Source organism: Crocuta crocuta, unplaced genomic scaffold (assembly GCF_008692635.1).
Source record: "Crocuta crocuta isolate KB4526 unplaced genomic scaffold, BGI_CrCroc_1.0 scaffold466, whole genome shotgun sequence".
NCBI classification, from domain to species: Eukaryota; Metazoa; Chordata; class Mammalia; order Carnivora; family Hyaenidae; genus Crocuta; species Crocuta crocuta.
Window position 1 is genome coordinate 1608991 of NW_027529672.1, and position 18457 is coordinate 1627447.

Below are 18457 nucleotides of genomic sequence, written 5' to 3' on the forward strand. Positions count from 1 at the left end.
CCCCGCTACCCGGGGCTCCTTCGCCCCCGGGCTGGGCCCCCTCGCTCGGTGCCTGGCGCCTCCCGGGCCTCTCAGGACAGCCGTCTTGTGTTTAGCAAAGCTGTCTCGGTTGGCAGCCAGCAGTGTCTGGAGTCGCTTAGTGGAAACCGGGCTCCTGCCCCTCCCTGAGAGGCTTCTAGACTGGCGAGGGGCTCCCGGGGTCGGCAGAGGGCCGGGCGACCGAGCTTTCGTCTGGGAGCCGAGGCACCCCGCCCCGCCCGCCGGCCTCACAGGTTGTTGTGGGGTGCGACAGGGAAACCATGGCTGTCACCGTTCGTACTTGTGAGATACGTTCGCGTGTTTCCTTCGCCTCGATGGAAAATGGAGAATGTAAACAGGAGTGTTTAGGTGTAGGGTCTGTTTGCCTTGCAGTTGCCTTTTTAGTTCCTTGGCGAATGTTCGAAAACCACGGCGCTCGTCGCAGCGAAATAGGGAAATGACAGGCCTACGTATGAGTGATCGGAAATGCATAGGCTTCGGAGCTCACAGAGAGCAGAGCCTGTCCGCTTCAGTGTCTTTATTTTACGAATTGTCTTTTAATGTCCTTCGCCTGGATGGAAGTTTCTTTGTGAAACTAGATAACTTTTATCTCTAGGGACATGTGTAATCCGTCCACCAAATGGAGGGGTTGTTTTAAAAGATGTCAATAGTGAATTGTTGACATTCGTTTAGTAAGTGTGGGGGCTTTGTGGTTGTCATTACAAAGCAAAATGATACACTGCAGAATAAGAAACTGGATTTGGTTTGATGTTTGCAGTCTTAGCTTCCGTTAATAAAGACTGGTCGCACAGAGAGGTGATTCTGTTAGTAAACTGGATAGCATGAAATTATTGTACTTTCTGTCTCTTCGGTGTTGCCGATAGAGGTTAATGATAGGGATACACACAAGATGGGTGTTTCCAGAGTGAGTTCACGTCTCTGGACACTAAGACCTTTGATACTATAGTTAGGTATTTAATAATGCAATGAAGTTCTATATATAGGTTGTAATACTCCTGATGTCCTTAGAAATATTGAATATGGTTTCAGTAATGCTTCTTAACATCTCTAGTTCTTGGAGTACCTAGTAAGATGACAGTTTTTGCAAAAGGCAAGATTATTGTTAAGAATAAGTTACCTCTTGAAAAGTGGATAGTTTTTCTTTTTTTTTAAAGTGTTTTTTTTTATTTATTTCTGAGAGAGAGAGAGAGAGAGACAGCATGAGCAGGGGAGGGTCAGAGAGAGGGAGACACAGAATCTGAAACAGGCTCCAGGCTCTGAGCTGTCAGCGCAGAGCCCAACGCGGGGCTCGAACCCATGAACCTTGAGATCATGACCTGAGCCAAAGTCGGACGCTTAACGGACTGAGCCACCCAGGCGCCCCAGTGGATAGTTTTTCTACAAACAGCAGTGACAGGGCCATGTCATTTAATTGGTATTCATTAATTCGAGAGACATTCCCTTATAACCTGAGCTTTCCCAGACATGGTGCTGGACTTCATGGAAAGTTTCACCACAGTGGTAGTTTGCAACCCTCTCTCGCATGACCAGAGCTATTTATGTTAATCTTGCCACAATTATATATGTAGACTCCTTTAATTTCAATTTTATAAATTTTCAAGTTGAGGAACCAAAAATGTGCTTTTGTAGGGCATTCTTGTTTTGTCCAGGAAAGAAATTAATTTAAAATCATTTGGTCTGGAGAGCTGAGGTTAGGAAGCTTTTTCTGTAAAGGGCCAGATAGTAAATATTTTAGGTTTTGTGAGCCAGTCTCTGTAGCAACTACTCAATTGTTGCATGGAGAAAGAAGCCAAGGACAATAAATAAATTAGGGTTTCCATTAGAACTTTAGTAACGGACTCTGAAATTTGAGTTTCACATAATCCTCACATCATGAAATATTCCTATTTTTTATTTTTTTCAACCATTTAAAAGTAGAATCTATTCTCAACTTGTGGGCTGTACACTAACAGGCATGAAGCTAGATTGAGCCCACATACCCCGATTTGCCTCTTCCTATCAAGTAACAATGGCTCAGATAATCCAGATCAGTAGATAATCAACACTCATTATACTTGGCTTTGGAATGTATTGATGTCACTGTTGTCTCTTTCAACCTGAGGACTATGATAGACTTGCCAGGTAAAATACAGGGCACTCAGTTAAATGTGAATTTCAGATAAATAGGAAGTAATATTTTAGAGTAAGCATATCCTAAACATTACATAAAAGTTGTTCATCGTTTGTCTGAAATTCACACTTAACTGGGTAGCCTGCATTTTTATTTTCTAAATTTGGCAGTCCTAGACTGTGGGACACTGGGAATCTGTAGATACATTCTTAAGGTGTGAAGTTCTATAGGAATTTAAACTTTTGTTCACTGTAACTTTTATTAACTTGTGACAAAGGCAAAGCTCTTTTGTCATGAGAACTCATAACTGAAAGACTTTTATGGAATAAAACAAGCTTTTTTAGTCACTGTTTCTCAAAATAACAGTCATGGACACTCCTTTAGGTTTGAGAGGAAAAATTTTTTAATGTTTTATTTATTTTGAATGAGAGCCTGTGTGCGTGCGTCTAGTGGGGGAAGGACAGAGAGAGAGGGAGAGAGAGAATTCCAAGCAGCCTCCCTGCTGGCAGCGCAGAGACCCATGCAGGGCTCTATCCCACCAACTGTGAGATCATGACCTGAGCCAAAATCAAGAGTCGGACGCTGAGCCGACTGAGCCACCCAGGCACCGGAGGGAAATTTTTTTGAAGGGGATCTGTCTATCACTCAAGTTTGAGAATGCCCTATACATGATGATTTGGGATTTTAGGACACTCTGCTCCCCTAATTCACAACAAAAGCTATGTTCTAAAACATCTGTCTCTCCCTCCTCACCCCCATAGATTCCAACTGGGGGAATATATATATTTTAATGTTTATTTTTGAGAGAGAGTGTCTGGGGGGGAGGAAGAGCAGAGAGAGAGGGAGGCAAAGAATCCCAAGCAGGCTCCTTGCTCTAAGCCCACAGCCCAACACAGGGCTCGAACCCACCAATCGTGAGACCATGAGTGACCTGAGCTGAAATCAAGAGTCGGATGCTCAACCGATTGAGCCATCCAGGCCCCCCCCAACTGGGAATATTTTTAAACTAGGAAATTTTTTTAATTGATTTGAAGGGTTAGTCTAGAATAGAAAGGTATGTAGTACTAGGGCCTTGTTTCAGGGCACCTGGGTGGCTCAGACAGTTAAGTGTCTGGCTTCAACTCAGGTCTTTAACTAACAGTTCATGGGTTCGAGCCCCACATCGGGCTCTGTGCTGTCAGCTCAGAGCCCGTGTCAGATCCTCTGNCATAAACATAGAAAAAAGAGGGGGGCATTGTTTGAACAAATATCCTCAGCCACTATTTATTGAGCACCTCCGATGTGTTAGGCACTTTGCTGGGTGCCGAGATATAGCAGTGAACACACACAGAGTCCCTGCTCTCATGGGGCTTACATTTTAGTAGGTGTAGGCATTTGTTTGTTAATACAAGAATGTACTATGGCGCATAGTAAGAAGACTGAGAAGAAAAAGAATGCAGGGGACAGGAGACAGAGTGTCTGGCAGACCTTGTCTCCATCATATTGGCCAGGGAAGGCCCCTCTAATAAGGTGCCATTTGAGTAAAGAGCCAAATGGATAGGGGCGCCTAGGTGGCTCAGTTGGTTAAGTGTCCAACTCTTGATTTCGGCTCATGGCAGGATCTCATGTTTCCAGAGTTCAAGCCCCATGGTGGCTCTACGCTGACAAGGCAGAGCCTGTTTGGGATTCTCTCTCTCCCTGCCCCTTCTACGCATTCTCTCTCTTCTCTCAAAAATGTACTTTAAACAGTTATTAAAAAAAACAGAAGAGCAAAATGGAGGGAAGGAGTGAGGCTCGAGGCTCTCCGGGAAGGGAGATTGCAGAACAGCTGTTAGTTCACCCTCTTTAGGGAAGTTACTGTGACAGACACTTCGTGTTCTCCACCTCTGCCTGTGCTGGGCACGCCGGCATGCGCTCACACGGGAGGGTACGTGCCGAGGGGTCCAGGATTTGCCGTGTATGTTCTCTGTGGGTGTAAAGAAACCGACCTCGGTGTTTATAAGGGGAAAATGTTCATCTGAATGATAAGAGATTTATTTGCTGAAATCCTCACTTCCCACAGCCCGTCCGAGAGCAGTTCGTTGCGTCTTGCTAACAGTGCTTTTAAAACAATGGAGTAAATTGTATACTGTTTCCAGAAAACAGCTTTGGAATATTTCTGCTTCCTGAGCTTTTCTGATATTGGTTATTACACTCCGTAGGATTTAGAAAATGAATTCACTCTACTTATTTTTGATTCAAAAAACAAAAAACAAAAAAAAACCTATGGTTTTTTTTTTTTTGAAGGGATAAAAGTGATTCATTGTGTATGGAGCAACCCAGTTAATCCATGTATCTCAGATTGCTTAAGTCTTACTTGTCAGTTTGTAGAAGAACAGTTTATTTGGCAAGCTTTTTGGGTTATTGTTAAAATTGTTATTAAATTATAATGCCCTCCATTCCTCTTAATCTCAGTAAAAAAACAAAATCATCTTTGTTTTTCGTCTGCCACTGTTTTCTTTTTATTCCTTTTAGGAAGGGTTTCTGCTGGGAGAGGTGAGACAAGAGGAAACCCTCAGCATCAGTGACTCACAAATCAGCAACACAGAATTTCTGCAAGTGATCGGTGCGTAAGTTCATCGCTGAGCTGAGAGATACCTTTTCTGTGTCGATGCTGTGCTGTGTGTTTTGTTCTTCGGCCCTTACCTGATTTTAATCTGAAAGTCTAAAGGTACATGGAAAATAATTAAAGTCACAATGCAGATCATTTGCCCAGGTAACTGGCGTGCAGTGTTTTGTAAGTGTGAGCTTGCAGCGGGTGGCTGTGTGTGCAGCTAGCCTTGTAAAGCGGTCCCTTACCCACTGACTGGTCTTGTGCCGGATTACTGTGTGCCGGTTCGCTGGATTGTCTCTTTAGCACCGCAGCGAGCCCCAAGTCTGCGTATTGGGCTGTCCCCCATTGTCAGCGTCCCCTCATGCCGTGACAAATGGCTGTGTTGGGCTGGTCCTTCCTGGAGGGATCTGGAGAAGATGTTCACGCTTGTGTACACGAGCTGTTTGCTAAATCCACCCCACCTCCTGGAGAACAAGCCAAGCAGTCCATTTTGGGGCCATTGCCCGGGAAGACGAAGGAGCATTTACAGGTGCGCCCACTGTCTCTGGAGCAGCCCCTTTTTTGAAAACTAGGGATCACACTGCCCTGCACACATGTCGCCGAACAGCATATCCTGATGCTCCGAACGTGGCAAGGGACGTTTCACTTCTGCAGCCAACGTCTGTTGACCATCACATGTGACGCGTGTGCCAGGCAGTGGTGCCCAGATGCCTCTTTAGCTGCCAGGAGCCAGGCAGGGGAGGAAAGAGCAGGGAAACAGAGGCACCAGACAATGGCACAAGATGAGACCTGTGAGTAAGGAACAGAGACAACACCCTCAGTTGGAAAAAAACCTGCCAGTGGGTAAAATCAGCAAAGGTGTCATGAAGGAGGTGAACTTTGGGCTAGTGGGCGGTGCATTCAGGGGAACCCAGAGTGAGGAGTGCTTTTTATAAAATATGCAGGGAATCTGGCCTGTTTCTACACAACTAAAATACAGAGTGTGTGAAGGTCAGTGGTTTCCGGTTTGAAATCTCGCTGAGAGGTTAGGTTATGTTGGGGCCACATCATCAGTCTCAAGCCTGTTCTGAAAGCCTCCTGGTACATGGGTTTGAAGCCNCAGACTTGATATACTGGGTGTAGCTGCTCTTTCACTGAGATTTCACTTTTGATTTTGTTTTGCTTAACTCTTTAAAATCCTGAGATAGAGACTTTGGTTTTTATTGAACATGTGTGCAGTTTTATTGTTTGCACTTGGATTTTCGAAACAAATTCTGTATATGAAGGTTAAAATGCCAGTGTTAACTGACAGCAAACCGTGCAAGAAAGAGCTCTCTTAGCTGGCATGGTCACAAAAGTAGCATTTCTGATGAGTGTCCTGGCTATGTATTTATTTTTAAAGAAACCGAATGGCAAAATAATTCCAATTCTGCAGTTTGATGCACTATATCTGATTTATAAACCTGGTTCTTGCAGTAAATACGTTTCCATGGTATTGTAGATGCGGGGAAGTGCCGATCGATAGAGTCCTAGTTAATACAGCACCATGACAACCATCTTTTGCTGAACAACGTTTAGCTTATTAGCTATATTCATCTCATTGTTTGAAACGGATTATGGATCTCATGGGCAAAGTGTTTGTTGGCATTATCTTAGAAGTATTGTTATCGTTGGAATAGTTTTCTTTGAAAAATGAATGTGTGTCAAAAATATAAACCAGGGGCTCTGGGGAACCTGGGTCGAAAAGACAAATCTTAGCTGAAATGCATGAGTAGTAGTTCAGACCAGTGGGGTAAAGAAACTTCCTGGCGTGGCTTAACCTCCAGAAAGAGATGTTCTAAATAAAATGAACTGACCAAAGTCCTTATTTGCTGCACGAGTCTGAATCCGCGTGCAGACCCCTTTATCTGCCTCCGTGTAATAAGGACTTCATAAAGGTGCTACATTCAGAATACATGTCGCGTTTCGTGCTATGTGTTGATTTTAAAGGCTGTGCTAACACACTTTAAGTAGAGCTGCCCACCCTTAGTTCTAGGAAGGGGAGGGAGCAGACAACCACCAAAGGGCCTCCTTAGTCAATGAGGTGGCCCACTGCAGTTACTGGGAAGGTTGGGAGTGTTAGAACTACTCAGTCACCCCCAGGAGGGAAGCGGAGGTAGAAAGACCAGTGAGAACAGCCGTCGCTCTGGGGGGACTTCTAAGGAGGTGAGTGCAGAGACGCCCCGCACGAGTAAAGGAGTCTGGATCACGTGGATGAGCTTAGAGGCACGGAAAGCTCTGGACCCAGAGGTGAGGCTGTCCTGCTTCTGCCTGGTCCCGAGATCTGCATGCCAGCCAGCCTCCTTCTGATCTGCAGCTTTCTCGTGCTTCAGGCCTTCACCCACTTGTCTCCACGGAGTGCGTAGGCATTGCAGAAAATCTTACAAGAGAAAGATTGGACTTCCTTTAGCAAATGCCCCAGGATACCTAGGGCATATCTGTAGTGTGCTTTTAACCCCAGCCGTAAACCATGGCAGAAGGCTGCTGGGGCGGCTGATGACAGCTGTGTGTATTTGGGGTTCAGAACTGACTGGAGGGGGTTTCTGAAAATATCCTTTAAAGTGGAAGGTGAGGTTTTTTTTCGTTTCCCTGAACTCTCCTTAAAGTTTTTGCTACAAATGTTCCATGTTCTAATTGCTTTACTAATAGTATCTGAAATAATGTAGGCTGGTGTAATGTATTATGTTTGGTGATAAAAGAACAATCTCTAGATGAAGGTTTCTTATTTGCATCACTTTGTCAACAGCTACGAGAGGCAATGAACTCATCTTCCCAGCGGAGGGGACCGCATTCGTGTGCCTGTTCTGGCCACGTTAACGTTAGGACAGAAGCTAATGGACGCAGTCCCTTGTCCTCCAGGGTCGTGGTTTCATTTTAATTGCATTAAAGTTGTAGCCTGGAACTCTATGGCTGTGGCTTTTTAAACAATAGGCGACTAGGCTCTGTCTAGAAGAATGTTATTAATAGAACTGAATGGTTAATTAGTCTCATGGTCTCCTGAAGCCACCCAGACCCTAAGCCCCCTGATGAGCTTGAAGAAATTGTTCTTCTGATCACAGCAGTATTTCCAGAAGCCGTTAGGGTCTGCCTTCTAAATGACTGTTTCCCTTGGTGCCGACAGTCTTTGAAAGGGTTAGCGGGCCTCCAGCGTCTCCTCCCTTCCCCTTCAAAACACGTGGCCTAGGTTGTCCGGAGTTGTCCTGAGCCGTTGGTGGGTCACTGATGGGGGGTGGTTGGGCCCTCCTCTCCCCGAGCTGTCCGCTCAGTGCTTGACCACTTTGATTAGATGCTTCCAGTCAGTTGTCACTTTTTCCTCTTGTGCTTTGTTTAAAGAGGTGAGGCTGAGTGAGGGCACACACTAGCCGCGGGTTCTGCGTGAAAGCTTTCAGAGGTGCGCTCCTCGGGTGCAGGCAGATGGAAGCAGAAACTGTTCTCCAGTTCACTCTGCTCTGAGAATGTGTCCTTGAGTTGAAGTGTTAAGAAGATTCACCGCCTTCCCTGATGGATACACAGTACTTACTGGGGACGGGAAAGCTGTGTTTTTATCGCTTGAGATTTTGGTTTAAAAAAAAAATCCTGGGCCAATTTATACTTTATACTGTATCTTACCAGATTAGCTAAGATGTGTTTTTTTCTTTCTAATTACAGAAATCCATAACCATCAGCCTTGTTCAAAACTTTTTAGGTAAGCCACATCCTTCTTTGTCACTTTTAGTCCTTATTAAAATATTGGTCGATATAAACTAGTGAATATTGGGGTGCCTGGGTGGCTCAGTCGATTAAGGACCCAACTCTTGATTTCGGTTCAGGTCATGATCTCACGGTTTGAGAGATCGAACCCTATGTCAGGCTCCGCACTGACAGTGTGGAGCCTGCTTGGGATTCCATCTCTCTCTCTCTCTCTCTCTCAAAAATAAATAAATAAACATTAAAAAAAACCTGGAATTAAAAAACTAGTGAATTTTAGGTCTGTAGCTGATTGTGGCTATGAAGTCACATGTATAACTGAGAGCATCCAAATTCCCTTGTTTGTGAACAAACACCTGTGTGGTCGGGGCGCTGTGTTAGGTGAGGGAGAGAGGGGATGGTATCAATCTTGGCCTCTGTGGTTTCCAGTGAAAGCCTGCTCCTCCTCCCTCCCAAGGACTTTTTAGCCACAGAGCAGGGAGTTAAGGATCACATATGGACAAAATAATTTAACGGGTGTTTTTAAGAAGAATAAAAAATGTTCAGTGTTCAACTTCAAAGTATAAGGAAAGAAAACATGGAACTTTCTTTTTGCATATATATAAGCTAGTATACACCAGTCGCATACTAAGACCAACTAAAGGACGGAGAGGGGAAGAAAAGGGAGGAGCGACATTCAGAAGGGAGGGAGCACATGACACGTGTGGAGGGTGAGAGAGAAAAGCGCCAGTACCTTCGGTCCACTGCACTTCTACCCAGACTCCCATCCAGGCCTCTGCCTGCCCTCTGAGCCCAGACCCCTCCACCTGATGGTTGGTATGATGATTTCAACTCTGTTTCTTAACCNCCCTTCCCTTCCAGAGCTGCCCACACTAGTACAGTCATGCCAACCCTGTGCGCCTAGCTCTTCGTGCTGTGCATCCCCTGCTTTCACCCTGACCCCCGTCTGTTCCCAGCTGGCTCAGACACCCAGCCCCCTGCACCCTAGAACTCCTGGGGACCCTCCCCCTGCCCCCCTACCGCACACACACCTACCCATTGATTATTGCAGGGCCCTCATGCAAGATGGCTACCTGTGGACAAAGCCTGAAAGCGGCCGAAAACCTCATCACTTTAGATTTACACATAACCGAAAGAGGAGTGGGAAGCAAGACCAGCAACTCATTTCAGAAGAATCTCAGAGCAGGGGTGCCTGGGTGGCTTAGTCGGTTAAGCGTCCAACTTTCGCTTAGGTCATGATCTCGCGGTTTGTGGGTTCGAGCCCCGCGTCGGGCTCTGTGCTGACTGCCAGCTCAGAGTCTGGAGCCTGTTTCAGCCTGTAACTTCCTCTCTCTCTGACCCTCCCCTGCTCACGCTGTCTCTCTGTCTCTCCCAAAAATAAATAAAACATTAAAAAAAAATAAAATAGAAGAATCTCAGAGCAAATGAAATGATTTGGTCCACATACTCCCTGTGTTTGGTCTGCGAAAGTGTCCGATTTGGCCCTGATTCTGCAAAGCTGTGCTAGGTGTGCCCTGCCTTGCCCTCCTGAGGACTTCCTTAACATGCCGCCAGTAAAGTTGTATCAGAACAAGGATTTAACTAAGTTTGTTTGTTTAAAGATTGTATTTATTTCAGTAATCTCTACACCCAGCGTGGGTGAGAACAACGGTCTCACACTCTGAGCCAGCCAGACGCCCCCAGGATTTAAGTTCAAATCACAGACCTATAATAATTCTTGGAGTTGAAAGAAACCTTAGAAATCTGTGTCTACTCCCTCTCTCCGGAAAGGGGAGTGAAGACCACATAGGTTAAGGGACTTGCCCAAGATCATAAAGTGAGAGGCAGAGCCGGGGCTGCTATCTCCTGACTTCCGTTTCTGTGGGTTTGTTTTTGTTTTTAGTATGTTGTGAACCTCTTGCTGCTTTATCAGGCCTGGGCGTGAGACGGCCGGAGGAGGGAGGAGGGATGGCACAACCTGTGGCAGAAGGGCCCACACAGCATTATGCGTGGCCTGCTCACCACAGCATCCGGGTCAGCTAGGTCTATCTGAGGGTCAGACCTGGTTTCAAACCTCAGTTCTTCCATCCGCCAGCTCTGTGGTTTGAGGCAAGTCACTTAACCTAAGTCTCTTTATCTACAAAACTGGGAATAAAACTTGGGACACGTTGGGCTGTGCTCACACCTTCTCGCCAGCCTTGAGGCAAGAATGCAGTGAGTGACAGGAGAGAGCGTGCAGCCGAACGTTTAACAGATGTTCGTCCCCTGCTGCACATCTCAGAAAAAGAGCGCTTGCGTTCTTTTTCCCCCATCAGCAATTGATACTTAGAAAGAAGGAAACCACACATTTTGTAATTTCTTGCTATCATACCTCCCACATATGGAAGTACTACCTTTTGAATTGTAGCAGTCTCTTGAGTATTCTTTGATGCAAAAGATACCTTCTATCACCAGGAAAGCTTTGAGATAGAGTTCTCTGTTTATCTGTGGAAGACAAGCAGTTACATCTCTGTTACCAACTTTTAGGATTCAGTGACCCATGGACACATGAGGCTAAGCATATTCAGGTCAAAATACTATGCAATTTTAATAATATTTTCTCTTTTAAATAAACAGTTTTTATGACTATGCAAGCAAAGTTAATGAAGAGAGTCTGGACAGGATTCTTAAAGATCGGAGAAAGGTATGTTCTATTTATTGCTCGGTCTGATTTGGAAATCACTCTCAATCTTATCATCTAAACTTAAAACCAGAAAGGAATGTAAAATGAAACAATGTGATTTGATATTAACTTATGAGAGTTCTGTTGACTTAAGTAGATTTTAAAGGTAAATTGCAGATGTGGGATAATGTTTAGAACATATCAATAGAAAAAAAATTAGGTATTTACAGTATGATAATGTTGTGTAAAACTCCGAAGGGAAAAACAGAGCTATACTTCAGAGAGTTAAAAATAGTTGAATTGATTCTAGATGGTTCTAATTTTCTATTTTGTAATTTAAAAAATAATTTTGCACGTGTTTTCTGCATATGCATTAATTTTACAATCAGGAAAAATATTTCTAAAATTGTAAGCTGTAATTAAACATCTTTGGGAATATTACTCTTTCAGGTTTAATTAACATTGAACATAGATGTTTTTCCAAAAGATCATGTGCTTATTATTTCTGTCAATATATGCATATAGTATTCTAATTATATGGTGACCACCAACCTACCTCCTTATTCCACTTATTTTCACATTTTAGACAACGAACTTTTATTATACTTCCTAAAACTGAAATTTATTCTTAGGAAATCCTTACCGGAGCTCAGTTTTCTAGAGAACTCATTGCATATTAAAAGTAATGACGCATTTTTTTTTTAAATAGATGAAAAAATTTTAAGTGACAAAAATGAATAAAGAACCTGAACAGGAAATTCACAAAAGAAAAAAGACATCCACAAATGGTCAAGAAATAAATGAAAAGATGTTTATCTTCCATTAGGAAATGCAAATTGAAACAGCATGATACTATTTTTTGGCCCATCAGATTAGCAGAAGTGTAAAAGGATTGCTCAGACCCAGTAGGGAAGGTGATGGGGAACGGGGAAGCTGTAGTCCATGGGGTGTGTGTGGATAACAGACGTTTAGGAGGAGAGCTTTGCAAAGCAAAATTTTATTGTCTTATTTTCTTCTTCATTCTTAAATCTTATTTTTTTAATTTTTTTAATTTTGAGATGGGGAGAGCATGAGCAGGGAAGGGGCAGAGAGAGAGAGAGAATCCCAAGCAGGCTTCACACTGTCAGCGCAGAGCCTGATACGGAGCTAAAACTCATGAACCATGAACTCATGACCTGAGGCGAAATCAAGAGTCGGATGCTTAACTGACTGAGCCACCCGGGCGCCCCTCTTACTTAGTTTTTAAGTAATCTCTACACTCAACGTGGGGCTCAAACTCACAACCCCGAGGTCAAGAGTCGCACACTCCACCGACAGAGCCAGCGGGGCGCCCCTGTAACAGAATTTTAAATATGCAATTTCACCTCTGTGAATCTGGCTCCAGGAAACACTTGCACCTAGGCACAAAGACACAAAAAGCTGGCATTATCAAAGGGTTTAACTCTGTGTCAGGCCGTGTTGTAAGCGCTTTCCCTGTACGGCAACAGCCTTGGGAGGCACATCACTATTATTACCATCCCATTTCACAATTGAGGCAACTAAGGGTAACGTGCTGAAGGTGCCAGCAAGTAATGGTGGGACCAAGGCTTGAACCGAGCAGTCTTGGCCTCTGAATCTACATACGAGGCTGTTTGTTGCATCTTTACTTAATAGTGAGGACTTTGAAAGCAGTCTAAGCAGTGGGAGCTGGATAAGTAGATTGGGCCGGCACCTCCGTCCTGTGGGCTCTGAAGCAGCCGTTAGAAAGAATGAGGGAAGTTCTCATGTGGTGACCTAGAAAGATCTCAGAGTTGTGTTAGGTGAAAAAAGCAGTGTTATACTTCGAGCCTATTCTATGTAGAAATGAGTATTTGGATGCACAGAAAACGGTCTGGAAGGAAGGCAACCAAACATAAAAGTGTTTACTTCGGGAAGGGGAGTGGGGAGATGCTGCTGATGGAGGGGGATTTTTATATGATACGCGTATATTTTTTAAGTTTATTTTGAGAAAGAGCGTGCGGGTGCACCTGTATGCGTGCGAGTGAGCAGGGGGAGGGGCAGAGTGAGGCTGTTAGCGCAGAGTCGAGCTGGGGCTCAAACTCACAAACCGTGAGATCATGACCTGAGCTGAAATCAAGAGTCGGACGCTTAACCACCCGAGCCACCCAGGTGCCCCGTGATGTTTTTTATAAGTGTACTTTATAATTATAAAGTTGGAAAATTATAAAGTTGGAAAAAAGGAAAAGACTCTATCGTGTAGTTTTTTCCAGTAGTAAATAGGGACACATTTCCAAATTAATTTGAGGATTTAAAAATTGGATTTGCTGGCGGGTGCTTGCCTGGCTCAGTTAGTAGAACGTGTCACTCTTGAACTTTGGATCATGAGTTCAAGCCCCATGTTGGGGATAGAGTTTACTTTTTGAAAAAAAAATGGATTTGCTGTTTTGATCTGTAGTATACCAGTCATATGTTGTTATCTGGAATTAACTTTGCTGTTCTGGGGCTAAGAGTCTCCAAAAAATTGAAAGTTGATCTGTAGGGGTGCCTGGGTGGCTCAGTTGGTTAAACGTCTGACTTCGGCTCAGGTCATGATCTCACAGTTCATTGGTTCGGGACCCGCATTGGGCTCTGTGCTGACAGCCAGCTCAGAGCCTGGAGCCTGTTTCGGATTCTGTGTCTCCCTCTCTCTCTCTCCCTCTCTCCCAAAAATTAAAAAAAAAAAAAAAGAATTCTTTTCAAAAATAGTTGATTCTAGTTTGGGTCCCCACCCCACCCCCACCCCAGGGAAAGATACAAAATTGCACTGCCACCTCAGAAGGGTTATTGTACTACCTACAAAGTTATATCTAAAACATTAGGCTTGGGGCTTCCTGGGTGGCTCAGTTAGGTAAGCATCCGACGTCGGCTTCGACTCAAGTCATGATCTCGTGGTTTGTGGTTCATGAGTTTAGGCCCCACCTTGGGCTCTGTGCTGACAGCTCAGAGCCTGGAACCTCCTTCAGATCCTGTGTCTCCCTCTCTCAGCTCCTCCCTTACTTGTGCTCTGTCTCTGTCTCTCAAAAGTGTTTTAAAAAAATATTTTTTTAATGAGGCTTAAAAATACATGTGTATTTTAAACAGTGTCTAACATATAGAAAATATTTTTCTATCTAATAATAACTCGATTAACTCTTAAAGAAAGTGCTGATAGAAACTCTTCAAAAATTGCCTCTTTGATGATGTGAAGAAAGAGGATCCCTTGTGCACTGCTGGTGGGGATGCAAACTGGTGCAGCTACTCTGGAAAACAGTGTGGAGGTTCCTCAAAACATTAAAAATAGAACTACCCTCCTACTCAGCAATTGCACTAGTAGGTATTTATCCAAGAGATACAGGTGTGCTGTTTCCAAGGGGCACATGCGCCCCAACGTTTATAGCTGCGCTATCAACAACAGCTAAAGTATGGGAAGAGCCCAAATGTCCATCGATGGATGAGTGGGTAAAGAAGCTGTGGTGTATATAGACAACAGAGTAGTACTCGGCAATCAAAAACAATGAAATCTTGCCATTTGCAACTACATGGATGGAACTAGAGGGTGTCATGCTAAGTGAAATTCGTCAGAGAAAGGCAAATATCATATGGCTTCACTCAGGTGAAGACTTATAATACAAAACAGATGAACATAAGGGAAGGGAAGCAAAAGCAATATAAAAACAGGGAGGGGGAGAAAAACATAAAAGACTCTTAAATATGGAGAACAAACAGAGGGTTGTGGGAGGGGGTGTGGGAGGGGGAGGGGCTACATGGGTGGGGGGCGTTAAGGCATCTACTCCTGAAATCACTGTTGCATATGCTAACTAACTCGGATGTAAACTTAAAAAAATTAATAAAAACATTAAACAAAATAAAAAATACATAAATTGCCTCTTTGGTAGGCAGCCCTCAAATCTAATATTTAATTGGAAAATTCTAAGAATTGAACAAAAATTTAATATGTTGAACTCATATAAAATAAATACGTAGTAATTTTAAAAGTTCTCTGATTTCCTAGAATTTTCCATTAAAGAATACAAGGTATTAGAGTTTCTTTGTCATAACAGAAACTCATAGCTAAAATATATTAGGAATATGTGTACATAGAGCATGCGGCTGTCAAGTGTAGAAAGTCCGCAACCTTGCTACGACGTGTGGCAGGTGTGCGAGGGAGGCTGAGGCTCGTGCTGTGCAAGTCGCCGGGCGGTGCGGTGTGCACATCCATGGCAGCGTTCAGAGTCGTTGCCCTTGCAGAACCGGGCTGGTGTTTACAGAGTTTGCACAAGCCTCAGGGTTTTGGCCCAGGCCAAATCAGCGAGAGGAGGGTTTCTGCCTTCTGGAAGCATCTGCCCTGCAGTAGATAACGGTAAACCTAACTGCTGCCTTAGTATCATCAGAAGGCCGCGAGGCACACGGTGTGGAGTGACAAGCATGCCCGGTACTGGGGATGATTGCTTTCGCTCCAGAAAATAGGAGTGAGTGTCTAGTTGAGAGTAGAGAGGGACGTCTTTGTGAAAAGTTGTCTATAGAACTTCAGAAATAAGGTTGTAGGGAAAGATATCCACACTTTTTCCTCACGGCCCGAACATAATTGTCAAAAAAATGGGCTTTTTAGTATCAGTGAGGTAGTTTCTCAGCAGTCTTGCAGCGAGCTTGTTAAGCTCTAAACGGGAGAATCATACATATCACCAATGTGAATTAATCGGGCAGCTCATCTTTCATTGACCAGAATGATGGGACATCTTTTTAGCAAATATCGGATGAATAAGTATGTTGCTATCAGTTGACATCCAAAGTAAATGTTTAAAGCTCCCTACTTCTCAGGAGATACAAATGGATGGGCGCCTGGGTGGCTCAGTCAGTTGAGCGTCAGACTTCAGCTCAGGTCACAATCTCGAGTTTGTGAGTTCGAGCCCCAGGTCAGGCTCTGTGCTGACAGCTCGGAGCCCAGAGCCTGCTTCGGATTCTGTGCCTCCCTCTCTCACTGCCCCTCCCCTGCTCATTCTCTGTGTCTCTCTGTCTCTCAAAAAATAAAATGGTAAAAAATTTAAGAACAAAGAAGAAAATACAAATGGAATAAAACAATTGGAATTGTCAGTGAAAAGCACCCCTACTCATCCACTGGCCCCTTGCCAGGCTCTGCTCATGAGGGCATGTTTCATGAGAGCCGCCAGGGTGCCGGCGNGGGCTGCCTCTGGTTCTCCTCCTCCTCCTGAAGCTCGAAGAGCAACGAGGCATGTTCTTAGGCACCAACAGCTCCAGGAGGGTGAGGAGTTTTCTTACCCACTTTTTTTTTTAAACGCTTTTTACGTTTTAATGACCACTGTCATGTGACCAGTTTGGATCTGTACAGTTACCCTTGTCCAGTGGAAAAGACAGGCAGACAGGCTCCACATCTTAGCTGTCACTCATGAGCTCTGTGACTGTGGACAAACATATTTTATAAGATTTACGTTGTCAGAAAATGTTTGGGCTTCCTTTTTGTTTAAAGAATATCAGGATTGGGGCACCTGGGTGACTCAGTCAGTTAAGCATCCAACTCTTGATTTTAACTTGGGTCACGATCTAGCAGTTGGTGAGAGTGAGCCCCATGTCGGGCTCTGTGCTGACAGTGTGGAGCCTGCTTGGGATTCTCTCTCTCTGTCCCTCTCCCTCATGTGTGCACTCTCTCTTTCTCTCAAAACAATAAACTTTTTTTTTTTTTTTAAGACTATCAGAGGGCACTTGGGTGGCTCAATTGGTTAAGTGTCTGACTTTGGCTCAGGTCATGATCTCGTAGTTTATGGGATCAAGCCCTGTGTCAGGCTCTGAGCCTGGGGCCTGCTTTGGATTCTGTCTCTCTCTCTGTCCCTCCTTCACTCAAGCTCTCTGTCTCTCTCTTTCAAAATAAATAATCATTAAAAAAAAAAAGAAAAAATCTTTCTTAAAAAAAATATCAAAAAAGAATATAAAAAAAAGAATTGTTTTAATTGGAAGTTCTGCATCTTGTTCAGTAATAACTCCATGAGGGCAGGAACTGGTTTTTTGTTTCTCATAGGCTTTTGCGTGTGATACGAACTCAGTGGAGAAAACATTACTCACCTGCCAGGGTTGTGATAATTAGTGAAATTATTTGTAATATAGCTACCCGGAGGCTGGGCACAGAGGCTCAGCAAAGGTCGGTTCATTTCTTTCCTATATGAAAGTTCCAAAACATAATTAAAATTTACTGTTAATTTTAAAATGACACTAACAAGGGCGTCTGGGTGACTCAGTTGGTTGAACCTCTGACCTAAGCTCGAGTCATGATCTCATGGCTTGTGGGTTCAAGCCCCACATTGGGCTTGGCTGCTGTCAGCATCGAGCCTGCTTTGGATCCTCTGTTCCCCCTCTCTCTGCCCCTCCCCTGCTCATGCTGTCTCTGTCTCAAAAATAAATATTAGAAACAATAAAGTGATGCTAACAATTTTTAACTACTTTTACTTCTTAAAACAGGATTTTCACTTAAAGAGTATGTTTCAAAGAAAGAGGCTATATGAAGATTATTCCTCTAAGAAATATTCTTCCAGAGAACATATCAGTCAGTTGAGTTATCCTATACTTAGAGCTGCCGAAGCTAAACTCGTTAAATCATTGTATCGAGGTATAAGTGACATACGGTGAACTGTACATATTTATAGTAGACAAATAAGTTTTGAAATAGTCATATGCCCATGAAACCTTCAGCATAAGATAATGAATATATGCCTGCAAGTCTCCTTGTGTCCCCTTTTTAAAAGATTATATGTATATTTATAATCTTTAGTTCAAGTATAGTTAACATGTAGTATTGTGTTTGTTTCAGGTTTACAGTATGATTCAACAGTTTTGTACCTTCCTCAGTGCTCCTCGTGATAAGCAGACTCTTAATCTCCTTCATCTGTTTCGCTCCTTCCCCCACCCACCTCCCCTCTGGCACCACCAGTTCTCTGTAGTTAAGAGTCTGTTTTTTATTTTTGTATGTCTCTTTTTTTCTTTGTTCATTTGTTTCCTAAATTCCACATATGAGTAAAACATACGGTATTTGTCTTTCTCTGACTGACCTATTTCACTTAGCATTAAACCCTCTAAATCCATCCATGTTGTTGCAAATGGTAAGATGTCAGTCTTTCTTGTGGCTGAAACTCCATGGTGTTATCTACCACGCCTTCTTTATCGGTGCTTCTGTGGACGGACACATGGGCTGCTTCCATACCTTGGTTATTATAATTAATGCTGCTATAAACATAGGAGTGTGTGTATATCTTTTCAAATTAGTGTTTTTGTTTCCTTTGGGAAAATACCCAGTAGCAGAATTACTGGCTCATATGGTAATCTTATTTTCAATTTTTTTAAGGAACCTCTATACTGTTTTCCACCGTGGCTGTACCAGTTTGCATTC

At 43.7% G+C, this 18457-nt stretch overlaps 1 protein-coding gene across 2 annotated transcripts in view; it reads left to right on the plus strand.

The window, feature by feature from the left end:
* ABRAXAS2 (abraxas 2, BRISC complex subunit) overlaps positions 1-18457 on the plus strand; it is a 28609-nt gene that overhangs the window by 356 nt on the left and 9796 nt on the right. For both annotated transcript variants that reach the window (XM_077762949.1, XM_077762950.1), the window contains exons 2-4: positions 4643-4733; positions 8388-8424; positions 11022-11088. In XM_077762949.1, the coding sequence (XP_077619075.1) occupies positions 4643-4733; positions 8388-8424; positions 11022-11088 (195 nt within the window). The remainder of the gene's footprint in view (positions 1-4642; positions 4734-8387; positions 8425-11021; positions 11089-18457) is intronic.